The sequence below is a fragment of the Rana temporaria genome, chromosome 1 (assembly GCF_905171775.1).
Source record: "Rana temporaria chromosome 1, aRanTem1.1, whole genome shotgun sequence".
In the NCBI taxonomy this organism is placed as follows: Eukaryota; Metazoa; Chordata; class Amphibia; order Anura; family Ranidae; genus Rana; species Rana temporaria.
The window spans coordinates 621047233-621059420 of NC_053489.1; the positions used below are offsets into that span (position 1 = coordinate 621047233).

A 12188-nucleotide genomic window follows, 5' to 3' on the forward strand; every position below is an offset into this window, starting at 1 on the left:
TGTGTGTGTGTGTGTGTGTGTGTGTGTGTATCAATGTACATGTGTATATCTGAAAATCAATCAATCCTGATGTACTGACTGCCTACAATGAATATAAAAAGTCTACACACCCCTGTTAAAATGTCAGGTTTCTGTGATGTAAAAAAATGAAACAAAGATAAATAATTTCAGAGCTTTTAATGACCTGTAAAAATTAAAATGTGATTGCATAAGTGTGCACACCTTCTTATAACTGGGGATGTAGCTGTGTTCAAAAATAAGCAATCACATTCAAACTCATGTTTAATAGGAGTCAGTACACACTTGCCATTATTTTTAAGTGTCTCTGATTTAACCCCAAATAAAGTTCAGCTGTTCTAGTAGATCTTTCCTGACATTTTCTTAGTCGCATCCTAGAGCAAAAGCCATGGTCCACAGAGAGCTTCCAAATTATCAGAGGGATCTATTTGTTAGAGGGATCTATTTGTTAAAAGGTATCAGTCAGGAGAAGGGTACAAACAAATTTCCAAGTCATTAGATATACTATGGAACACAGTGAAGACTGTCATCAAGTGGTGAAAATATGGCACAACAGTAACATTACCAAGGACTGGATGTCCCACCAAAATTGATAAGACAAGAAGAAAACTGGTCAGAGAGGCTGCCAAGAGGCCTACAGCAACATTTAAATGCGCTGCAGGAATATCTGGCAAGCACTGGCTATGTGGTACATGTGACAAAAATCTCCCGTATTCTTCATATGTCTGGGCTATGGGGTAGAGTGGCAAGACGGAAGCCTTTTCTTACAGGGAAAAACATCCAAGCTAAATTTTGCAAAAACGCATCTGAAGTCTCCCAAAAGCATGTGGAAAAATGTGTTCTGGTCTGATGAAACCAAGGTTGAAATTTATGCCCATAATTCCAAAAGATATGTTTGGCGCGAAAACACTTCATCAAACGCACATCACCAGAAGAACACCATACCCATTGTGAAGCATGGTGGTGGAAGCATCATGCTTTGGGGCTGTTTTTCTTCAGCTGGAACAGGGGCCTTAGTCAAGGTAAGAGGGAATTGTGAACAGTTCCAAATACCAGTCAATATTGGCATAAAACCTTCAGGCTTATGCTGAAAAATTAAGTTCTCCACGTTTTAGCTTTTCAGCAGAATGACCCAAAGCATACATCCAAATCAACAAAAGAATGGCTTCACTTGAAGATTAAAGTTTTGGAATGGTCCAGCCAGAGCCCAGACCTGAATGATTGAAAATCTGTGGGACGATCTAAAGAGGGCTGTGCACAGGAGATGCCCCCACAATCTGACAGATTTGGAGGGTTATTTGCAAAGAATATTGGAGCAAATATTGCCAAGTCAAGATGTGCCATGCTGATAGACTCATACGCAAATGAGTGCTGTAATAAAATAAAAAGGTGCTTCAGCAAAGTATTAGTTTAAGGGTGTGCACACTTTTGCAACCATATAATTTTATTTTACTTCCCTCCACCTAAACCATTTCAGTTTGTTTTTCAAAAGAGTTGTACGGTTTATGGGTCACATTAAAGATGTAAAAAGCTCTGAAATGATTTGTATTTGTCATTTTTTTACATCACAGAAAACTAACATTTTAATATCAATCTCAATTATTGAGGCTATAAAATGCTAGGACAGTATGAAGATAAAAACCTAAATGACCCCTTTTTGGAAGGTAGACAGTTCAAGCCGTTTAGTAAGAGGCATTGGTGAGTCTTTTTGAAGTTGTAATTTTTTTTGTCACAATTCTTTGCAAGATAAGGAAACTAAATACTTTTTTTTTTTCACGAAGTTGTCACTTTAACAGGTTATGTCCCACACACATCATGGACATACTTGATCTGAAATTAAAGCACATTCTGCTACTTTTGCCAAGTATGGTAATACCATGTGTGAGACTTTTTCACAGTCTAGCCACACAGTGGGACCCAAAATCCAAAGGGCATCTTCAGGCAATCTAGGGGCATACAATAATACATTTCTGACTACCTAACATGTTTCTGGAGGCCCTGGAGCACTAGGACAGTGGAAACACCCACACAATGACCACATTTTGGAAAGCAAACGCCACAATGTATTTTCTAAGTGGCATAGTGGTTTTTTTTTTTTTTTTTTTTTTTAAGCCTTCATATAAAAAAAATGTTGTTTTGGAAAACGCAGAATGAAAATTAGGTTCAAGATATTTCTAACACGTGTCATGGGCATAGTTAGAATTACATCCCATTTTTTTTTTTTGTTTTCAATGTTTGGGTTGTTAAGTACCAGACATTGTATCAGGTGTATCACACAAATCAACCAATTGTATCAAAAATATTTTTGAATGGTCACCTTTTTATACGAGTGGTCAGCGAATATAGCTTAGTGTAGCATCACCTATAGCAGTCCCAGGTCTATATGCCAAGCAAGTCTAGCCTACTGGTTTGTGGCTATCCCCAGGAATGTCATGTTCATTGGCCAGAAAGTACAGAAAGGAGGCTAAAGAAAAGAACTACAAAAGGGTTCATGTGGTTCCAGGAGGGGATGGATAGGATTGGTGTCTTGCAGGAACAGTGTTGGCAGAATGTGCAGATCATTGGGTTAGTTCAGGCGCAGGCAAAGGATGGGTCCAGGCAGCAGGTTAGAATGTGGTCAATTAAACAGGCCAGGGTTAGTACTTGTGGCTGCGATGCTTTGTAGCTGTGGCAGGAATTGTACAGCCTTTACTGAGACCCATTCAAGGTAATGGGGTTGCTTTTGCAGGGTCCAAGGAGTTAAAGCAGGCGGTGAGGCAAGGCAAAACCTCCTCACTGCCTGCCAAATCTACATCGTACTTGCGACCAAGTCCATATGGTGACATTGACTGCTGTGCCGGTGATCAGGGACACTGTAACTGGTGTGGCGTTACCACCCGCCTGCAAAGTACTGCGTATGAGTGGCCGCTGTAGGCAAAGCAACATATCCATATCCAACTTCTGGGTTTAGGGCATGCCTCCCAGCCGGCAATCACCGTGATTTGAACACGGTGGGGAAGCCTGTCGGCAATTCCCAGCCAATGATTCACGGCCGGGACCTGCTGATTAGCTGTGCACATTCACAGCCCAGAGCCCTGTGTTGACATTCACCCCTTTCCAGTCAGTGTCATTAGAGTACAGTGACTGTGTAAAATATGATTACCAATTCACATTAATGTCATTGGTGACGTCAGTGGCAGTTAGTCAGTTCCCCCAGTGTCGGCTTCAAACTACCCGCCACACTATTGCAGTCCCATTAGAAGTTGTTGATCGCCACCATTAGTAGTATAAAAAATTCCATAGATAGATAGAAATATGGATAGAGATATATAATCTCTATCTCCTATATAGATATATATCTCTATCTAAAATATACACCATAGCTTGGCTTGTGTAAAGGTTATATTATCTACCATCAATATACACTTTTATTGTGGTGTGTGTGTGTTTGTGTTTTTTTGTTTTGTTTTTTTCAAAAATGTGTAACAAAATACAATTTTGACAATTTTATGAAGAAATTCCGTTTTATATCACAAAAAATAAACCCAGTGTTGATCAGATATCACCAAAAGAAAGCTCTAGGTGTGTGAAAAAAAGTTATATACATTTTGTTTGCACGGTCATGCAATGTTTTACCCAATCGCCAGTTAAAGTAGCACAGTGCTGAATTGCAAAAAAGGCCTGGTCATGAAGAAGGTAAAATTTTCCAGAGCAAAATGGGTAAACTAATGACGATCTGACAACGGCCGCTGATGTTCACATGTAGCCACACACAGCAGTTGGCTGCGTTTTGAGAAAGATGAAACTGCACACAGCTGACTGTGTCCAGTGTGGGACATCTTTCTCAATCCGTGGCTAAGCGCTCTGTGTGCGGCTACATGCGAACAGCTGTAGCTGCTTTAAGCCAGTCAGTTTTAAAAGGGCCAAGTGGCTGCTGCTGATTGCATAACCTGGTCATTCCAGCAGAAAGAATCCCCACTGACCCAGCCATGTAAAAGGGGTCTGACTGCTGTGACGATGATTAGGGACACTGAGTGGCTGGTGGCAATTGGGGACACTAGTGACAGTATGTAAAGATTAAGAAGGAAAAAAATAAGTATTTAAATCACATTTTTGTAAATATTTTATTATATCTATTCATGTGACAACAATGAAGAAATTACACTTTGCTATAATGTAAAGTAGTGAGTGTACAGCTTGTAGAATGGTGTAAATTTGCTCTCCCCTCAAAATAACTCAACACACAGCCATTAATGTCTAAACCGCTGGCAACAAAAGTGAGTACACCCTTAAGTGAAAATGTCCAAAGTGTCAATATTTTGTGTGGCCACCATTATGTTCCAGCACTGCCTTAACCCTCTTGGGCATGGAGTTCACCAGAGCTTCACAGTTTGTCACTGGAGTCCTCTTCCACTCCTTCATGACGACATCACAGAGCTGGTGGATATTAGAGACCTTGCGCTCCTCCACCTTCCTTTTGAGGATGCCCCACAGATGCTCAATAGGTTTCATAGGTCTGGAGACATGCTTGGCCAGTCCATCACCTTTACCCTCAGCTTCTTTAGCAAGCTAGGTTATGTTGGAATGATGCCCTGCGGCCCAGTCTCCGAAGGGAAGGGGGATCATGCTCTGCTTCAGTATGTCACAGTACATGTTGGCATTCATGGTTCCCTCAATGAACTGTAGCTCCCCAGTGCCAGCAGCACTCATGCAGCCCCAGACCATGACATTCCCACCACCATGCTTGACTGTAGGCAAGACACACTTGTCTTTGTACTCCTCACCTGGTTGCCGCCACACACGTTTGACACCAACTAAACCAAATGAGTTTATCTGGGTCTCATCAGACCAAAGGACGTGGTTCCAGTAATCCATGTCCTTAGTCTGCTTGTCTTCAGTAAACTGTTTGCAGGCTTTGTTGTGCATCATCTTTAGTAGAGGCTTCCAACTTGGACGACAGCCATGCAGACCAATTTGTTGCAGTGTACAGCGCATAGTCTGAGCACTAACAGGCTGACCCTCCACCCCTTCAACCTCTGCAGCAATGCTGGTAGCGCTCATCCATCTATTTCCCAAAGACAACCTCTGGATATGACGCTGAGCACGTGCACTCAACTTTTTTGGTCGACCATGGCAAGGCCTGTTCTGAGTGGAACCTGTCCTGTTAAACCACTGTATAGTCTTGGCCCCCTGCTGCAACCCAGTTTCAGGGTCTTGGAAATCTTCCTATAGCCTAGGCCAGGGCTCGAAATTTCAAGTCCTGAGCTACTAGCCAGGCCTCAAAGGTTACTCGCCACCAGTGCCCCACTCAATACCTACCCTGCCCGCCCCTAGACACGCCCTCATAAATATCAGTGCAGCCTCACCTGTGCTGCCCGTTGCAGCCATACTGTGCCGCCCGTTGCAGCCACACTGAGCAGAGCGGAGACAATTATAATGTAAGCACCGGTAACGGCGTTCTATCCCGCGGCTCTACTCTTCCCCCGGGGCGATCGGTGAAAGAACGGCTTCTTATCAACCCTGCCGGTGGTGCTCCCAGGCAGCCCACCTACCTCGCAAGCCCTCATTTTCCACTCGCAAAATGCGACTAGGAGAGTGGAAAATTTGAGTGCTGGCCTAGGCCATCGTTATGTAGAGCAACAATTCTTCTTTTTTTTTAGATCTTTAGAGAATTCTTTGCCATGAGGTGCCATGTTGAACTTCCAGTGACCAGTATGAGAGAGTGAGAGCGATAACATCAAATTTAACACACCTGCTCCCCATTCACACCTGAAACCTTGTAACACTGAGTCACATGACACCGGGCAGGGAAAATGGCTTATTGACCCCAATTTGGACTTTTTCACTTAGGGGTGGTTTTGCCATTGGTTTAGATCAAGGGTCTCAAACTGGTGGCCCTCCAGCTGTTGTAAAACTACAAGTCCCATCATGCCTCTGCCTGTGGGAGTCATGCTGGTAACTGTCATTCTTGCAATGCCTCATTGGACTTGTAGTTTTGCAACAGCTGGAGGGCCGCCAGTTTGAGATGCCTGGTTTAGATAGTAATGGCTGTGTGAGTTATATTGAGGGGACAGGAAATTTACACTGTCATGCAAGATGTACACTCACTACTTTACATTGTAGCAAAGTAATTTCTTCAGTGTTGTCACATAAGATATAATAAAATATTTACACAAATTTGAGGGGTCTACTCACTTTTGTGAGATACTGTGAGTGTGTGTATATGTATGTATGTGTATGTATGTGTGTATGTATATGTATATATATATATATATAAATAAATGTATCGTGCTCAAAAATGTACATACCATGGCAGAAATTGTGGCATTAATATATGACTGATCATGCCAAAAAAAAATATTTTATTTAAGGATAGCAATCTCACACAAAGCCATTTATTATCACATAGGTTTTTGTATAATTTTTAAATTTTAATAACGGAAATCACCCAAATGGCCCTGCTAAAAAGTTTACATACCCTGGAATGTTTGGCCTTGGTACAGACACAGAACTTTGCACACGTTAAAATGGCAATTAAAGGTTAATTTCCTGCTTTTTAAATCGCAATTGGTGTCTGTGTATAAGTAGTCAATGAGTTTGTTGGCTCTCTCACATAGATGCACTACGCAGGCTAGACACTAAGCCATGAGGAGGTAAAACAAGAACAGTCAACAGACCTGTGTAACAAGGTAATGAAACTTTACAAAGATAGCAAAGGATATAAAAAGATATTCAATGCCTTGAATATGCCAGTCAGTACTGTTTAATCACTTAATATGAAGTGGAAAATTAGGGGCTCTTTTGATACCAAGCCAAGCTCAGGTACACAATATTTCACAATTTCTGCCAGGGTATGAAAACTTTTGAGCACAACTCTGTCTGTGTGTGTGTGTGGTGTGTGTGTGTGTGTGTGTGTGTGTGTGTGGCATGTGTAAAATATATATATAAAAATACAATGTTTTCAGCTTATTTTTAAGCATTTTTATGATCTTTATCATTGGTGTCAGTCACTGCTGCAAACAGTTTGTAGTGTTGTTAAATATATGCATGTTGTCTTGTTTCTGGTGACACGTGAAACTTACTGTCTCTAATTAGAATTGGAATGTTGTGTAGAATGTTGCTGATTACCACTCTGTTTTTTTTTTTTTTTTTTCTTCTGACAGGTGTACTTGTGATGACTGCAGCCTCTCGCACATCTTAACATGTGGCATTATGGATACGCCTGTAGCAGAAGATGTCCATATAAACCCCTTACCACCACTACAAGTAGACCCCACTCCAGATTACCTGTCGGAAATCCATCCTCCCAGCATATCGTCTGCTAGTTCAGGGTCCGGGCCCAGCTCTCCCATCACTATCCAGCAGCACCCCAGGCTGATTCTTGCAGACAATGGCTCTGCACCCACATTGTAAGTTGCTGCTTTGCCGCCCTCTCATAGCTTATGTTTTCACTTTAAAACTAGGTAGTGTGTAGTGGTCTTCTGAATCATGTGGCAATCTTTTCTCTTTTGATTTGCACTGTAGAACTGTTGTGAGTCCTGAAAAAAATAAATCCTAAAAAAACTAATGTAGCCACCCTATCCAAGAACTGGTAAATGTTCTTGCACTTGGATGCAATGTAAAGTCACCTTCATAGATTAAAATATCTCTGCACTTGAGCTCCCAGGTCAGTACATCAACTAAGCGAATTACAAGAATATAAGTACTCTCTCTTCTTGATTCTCCATTTAATTTATTAGCTATAAAATGTTTCTTAAGCATACATTATGGGACACAAAATAAAGTAATTGAGGTACTTTAGGTTATAGTGCTGCTTTCACAAATTTAGACGCTGACAAAACAAAGTTGTAAGAACACGCTGTCACAATAAAGAAAAGTGGGGGGTGCCTTGTAGTTCTCAATGAAAGATTGCACAGACTTTTTTTGGCGCAAACCACGCTCTCTGGCGCTTTTCTTACTTTTTCCTCCACATGCTCCACTTTTTCCTCCACTAACTGTCCCCAATAGTGTTCCCTCCTACATCAGGTGCTCCTACCAGAGTATTTACATTTACATTACATTACATTACATTGGGTGCCCCTATCAGACTACTCTCATAAATCAGTTGCCACAGTCAGTATCCTCTTATCAAGTGTCCACATCAGAGTGCCACTTTACATCAGGTTTCTTCATCAGTAGGCCCCCTTACATCTGGTGTCTCCCATCAGTGTGCCCCCTTACAATAGGTGCCTTTTTAGGTGTCTCCATCACATTAGGTGTTCCCATCAGAGTGCCCTCTTAATATAAAATGTGCCCATCAGCATGCCCCTTATTTTATGTTAAGGGACACTCTAATGCGTACATTTACGTTAAGGGGAATGCTGATGAGCACATTTTGTTGTGCCCCTTAGAGTGCCCCTTAAAGCAGAAATAAACCCATCCATAAAATTGTTTCATTACTGGCACGTGACGAAAATGTAACACTCCCATTGGTTTTGCTCTCAACCAAAAACCATACAATGGCTGGTGTCATAACTGATCACATGTGCAGCATCATGGTAGTTGTAGATTAAACAGAGGCAAAGATGTGGCGCCTTCCTTGGCTGGAAACTAGTAACTAACAAGTGAACATTAACATAAAATAAGAGGCATGCTGATGGGCACAATTTGTTAAGGGGCATGCTGATGGGCACAATAAAATGTGCCCATCAGCTTGCCCCCTAGCATAAAATGTGCCCATCAGTGTGCCCCTGTAAACACCCCACATACCTTGAGGCAGGCAGGTATTTGGAGCTAGCAGAGATAACAGCAGGGGACAAGAGCTGCATCGCTGCCGGTAGTTCTGCTGAAGGGGTCGGGGCACGCATACACATCATACCTCACGGCCAGCCGAGTGAGAGCCGCGAGATAATCAAGCAGGGGGCACGGCATGCACGTGACATCTTAGCGTATGTCACGACCTGGCCGGGAGCTGCTAGATTGTAAGCAGCAAGGGGCAGAGAGCGCACACGCAACGTCATTGGTTACAGGGATGCTCACGTTCCCAGAAACCAATGACTGCTAAGCAGAGGAGTGGGTTGTGGCACTGTACAGTGGCGGTCTGGACAGGAGCATTGCTCAGGCCTTGATCAGAGCGGGGGCAATCATTTGACAGCTGCTTAACAGGCTTCTAAAAAAATTGAATATATATATATATATATATATATATATATATATAAAAACATTTTTTAACCTTCAAAAAAAGGTAAATTGTTTTGGTTGTAAAGGGGAACTTATCCTTTTAAAGTAGAACTGAAGGCAATTTTTTTACTATTTTGGATAGATAGTGGGAAGATTATAAATCCTTAAGTTTTTTTATATTTTTTTATGTTATCCCTGCCTTCCATTTGTGTTCTATAGCCACAACAGGAGGTGATGGAAAATCCCTTTGATATCAGCAGAACAGGTCTCTCTGTTTGAATCTTTTCCCTGCATTTGATAACAACCACCAGGACATATAGAGGGGTGTATCTCTCCAACAGGAGCTCAGACGGCACTAAAAAACTTGCGGGTGCATTATTCCTTGTCCACTCTATCCCAAAAATGTCCCCTTTTTGCCACTGGACTTTGCATTAGGCGCCCACTTATGTGCCTGTTTAGTGTGTAGCAGGGACGTGCAGTGAGGTCAGTGGCTGGTGAGGTACTGGCTAGTATCAGAGCCAGATACACACAGGTTACATACGCCGCGATCGTTGGGGTCTCTGCAACTCTAAACATGTAATCTGTAAAAATGTATACAGCAACGTCTATGGAGATTTTTAAGTACTGATGTTTTGGTGCCATTCCACAAGTGTGCGCAATTTTAAAGCGTAAAATGTTGGGTATCTATTTACTCGGCGTAACAACAACATTCACATTATACATCAAAATCGTGTTTTTTTTTTTTTTTTATTCATGAAAGTTTCTTTCCAAAAAAACTAAGTTTGAAAAATTGCTGCGCAAATACCGTGTGACATAAATAACGACCACCATTTTATTCCACAAAAAATATATATAATGTGTGTGTGTGTGTGTGTGTGTGTGTGTGTTTGGGGGTTCTGAGTAATTTTCCAGCAAAAAAATGTTTTTTACATGTAGGAAAGAAGTGTCAGAATTGGCCTGGGTGGTAAGGTGTTAATTACCATAAGTAATATACAAATAATTATTACTTATTGTTTTTAAGGTAATTTACTATATTTTCAAAAACTGTACTCAAGCAGGTGGCTTAACAGACACATTTCTGACGTTTAAAGTTATAACTTTCAACCAGTAGTTTCACAGTAAATAGATAATTATTATATTGGAACATATATAGCAGATATGATTTAGCTTGATTAAAAAGGTACCTTTTTAACAGCAGCAGATTCTCATTCTCCCTCTTACCTGTGTGAAAAACCATGGGATTGTGGGTAAATCTTATACCCATAAACCAATGTTTTTTCCCTGTAGTTAAGAGGGCTGGGCTGGAAGGGAGCATTTGTCTTGGACACATGCAGTCTTCTATGACACTGCAGTGAGAGGCGTGCCTCCACTGCAGCATTTCTATTGGGCCAATGGTACTTTTCCATTGGTCCAAGACTCCAAGCTGTCCATTGAACTCGGTGCCTCTGACGAGAAGTGAGGAGAGGCACTGTGAACTCATCCTCTGCTGAAAAAAGAGTGTGCCAGCTTGTATTTAAACTGGCCGCTCTGTATGTAGCTTCTGACATGCTGCGCAAAGACCCCCCCCCCCCCCCCCCCCCCCCCCGTATCTCCGGAACCATAGGTCGAAGGAGCCCCAACTTTTAACCAGTGGGGGGGTAGAACTTCCGATACTCCTACCCCAGGTCGCTGAGCTATGACCCTCGAAGCTCAATTTTTTTTTTTTTATGTTCGTGGCAGGTGAGGCTCTGCCTCGCTTGCCTTCCCTGACTGCATGACACTATTGTGTAGAGTCAGCCACAGAGAACTTTACAGGTCTAGGGCTGTACTCCTTTGGTAGACCCCTTTAGGGACTAAGCATGTGGCGCTCAGCTGCGGCAATTGGGCTTTTTGTCAATGTTTTTACATGGAGACTGATTGGTGCATATAGTTCACTCTTGAGGGCTTCACTAGGATAAAAAGGGTCAGCTTCACCATTTTGAGATTGAGACTTGAGCAACCATCTTTCTGTGGCTGAGTAAGCTTTGTGGCTTTTTACCCCTGCATGGCCATACTATGCATGTGTGTGGACCTTGTTACATTCCCGCCTCTCTGCACCAGCATCGGTTCTAAGATCCTCTCACTGGGCTTCTTACTCCTGTGACCCAGTCACAGAGAGCATTGACCATTTATCTCTGTAACTAAAATTGAGTTTGCTTGCCCTCATTTTATTCTAGTATAGTGCAGGGATATGTAATTGGCGGACCTCCAGCTGTTGCAAAACTACAAGTCCCATCATGCCTCTGCCTCTGGGTGTCATGCTTGTGGCTGTCAAAATCTTGCTATGCCTCATGGGACTTGTAGTTCTGCAACAGCTGGAGGTCTGCTAATTGCATATCCCTGGTATAGTGGATTATAAATGCAAGGACAATGATATTGGGGGCCTGGCAAGCTGACTAAAAGTACCAGGAGGTCTTGCAGTGCCCCCTCTAAAGGGACCAGACAATGATGGCCCAAATCACCGTTTCCTGCCTGAGTCATAGCACTCCTGTGAGTCTTCCTTGACCCCTTTGAGGTTGAGCCTTCTTCTGTATTGTCTTGAGAAGAATTCTCAGCTACTATGTCTAAGTTTATGGGAAAAAATTGCAGTTCTAAAAGCGGAATAAAAAACAAGGGCTGCAAACATGCTTTCAAGCCCTCTCATCCAGAATCTGTCTTTGAATTCCTGAGGCTAAAGTGGCTTCTAAGTGTTCAGTGGAGGGTGGGAAATTGTACCTTCAGAGTTGAGGACTTGGTACACAAGGAGTTGGCGTCTGCAGATATTACTCCAAAATGTAAAGTGGTTGTAAACCTCAGACATGAAATATGACGAAAGCATATACGTTTATAGTGTGTAAAAGTCTTCAGAGCACCAAGTGTCTCCTTTGTCTGCTGCTTCGTTCCTCTGCTATCGGCATCACTCCCGTCTGTCAAATTTTCTTGGCACCTAGAGCAAAATGGTGACCGGATCTCCAGCTGGTTGACAGCTTCAGCTCTCTGGCCTTTGAGGACATCAGGAACGCCTACTTGCATGT

At 42.3% G+C, this 12188-nt stretch overlaps 1 protein-coding gene across 7 annotated transcripts in view; it reads left to right on the forward strand.

Moving 5' to 3' along the window:
• The window catches only part of FAM193A (family with sequence similarity 193 member A), a 179506-nt gene that overhangs the window by 111071 nt on the left and 56247 nt on the right, over positions 1-12188 (forward strand). For all 7 annotated transcript variants that reach the window (XM_040335313.1, XM_040335307.1, XM_040335311.1 and 4 more), the window contains one exon: positions 7161-7406. In XM_040335313.1, coding sequence (XP_040191247.1) covers positions 7161-7406 — 246 coding nt within the window. The remainder of the gene's footprint in view (positions 1-7160; positions 7407-12188) is intronic.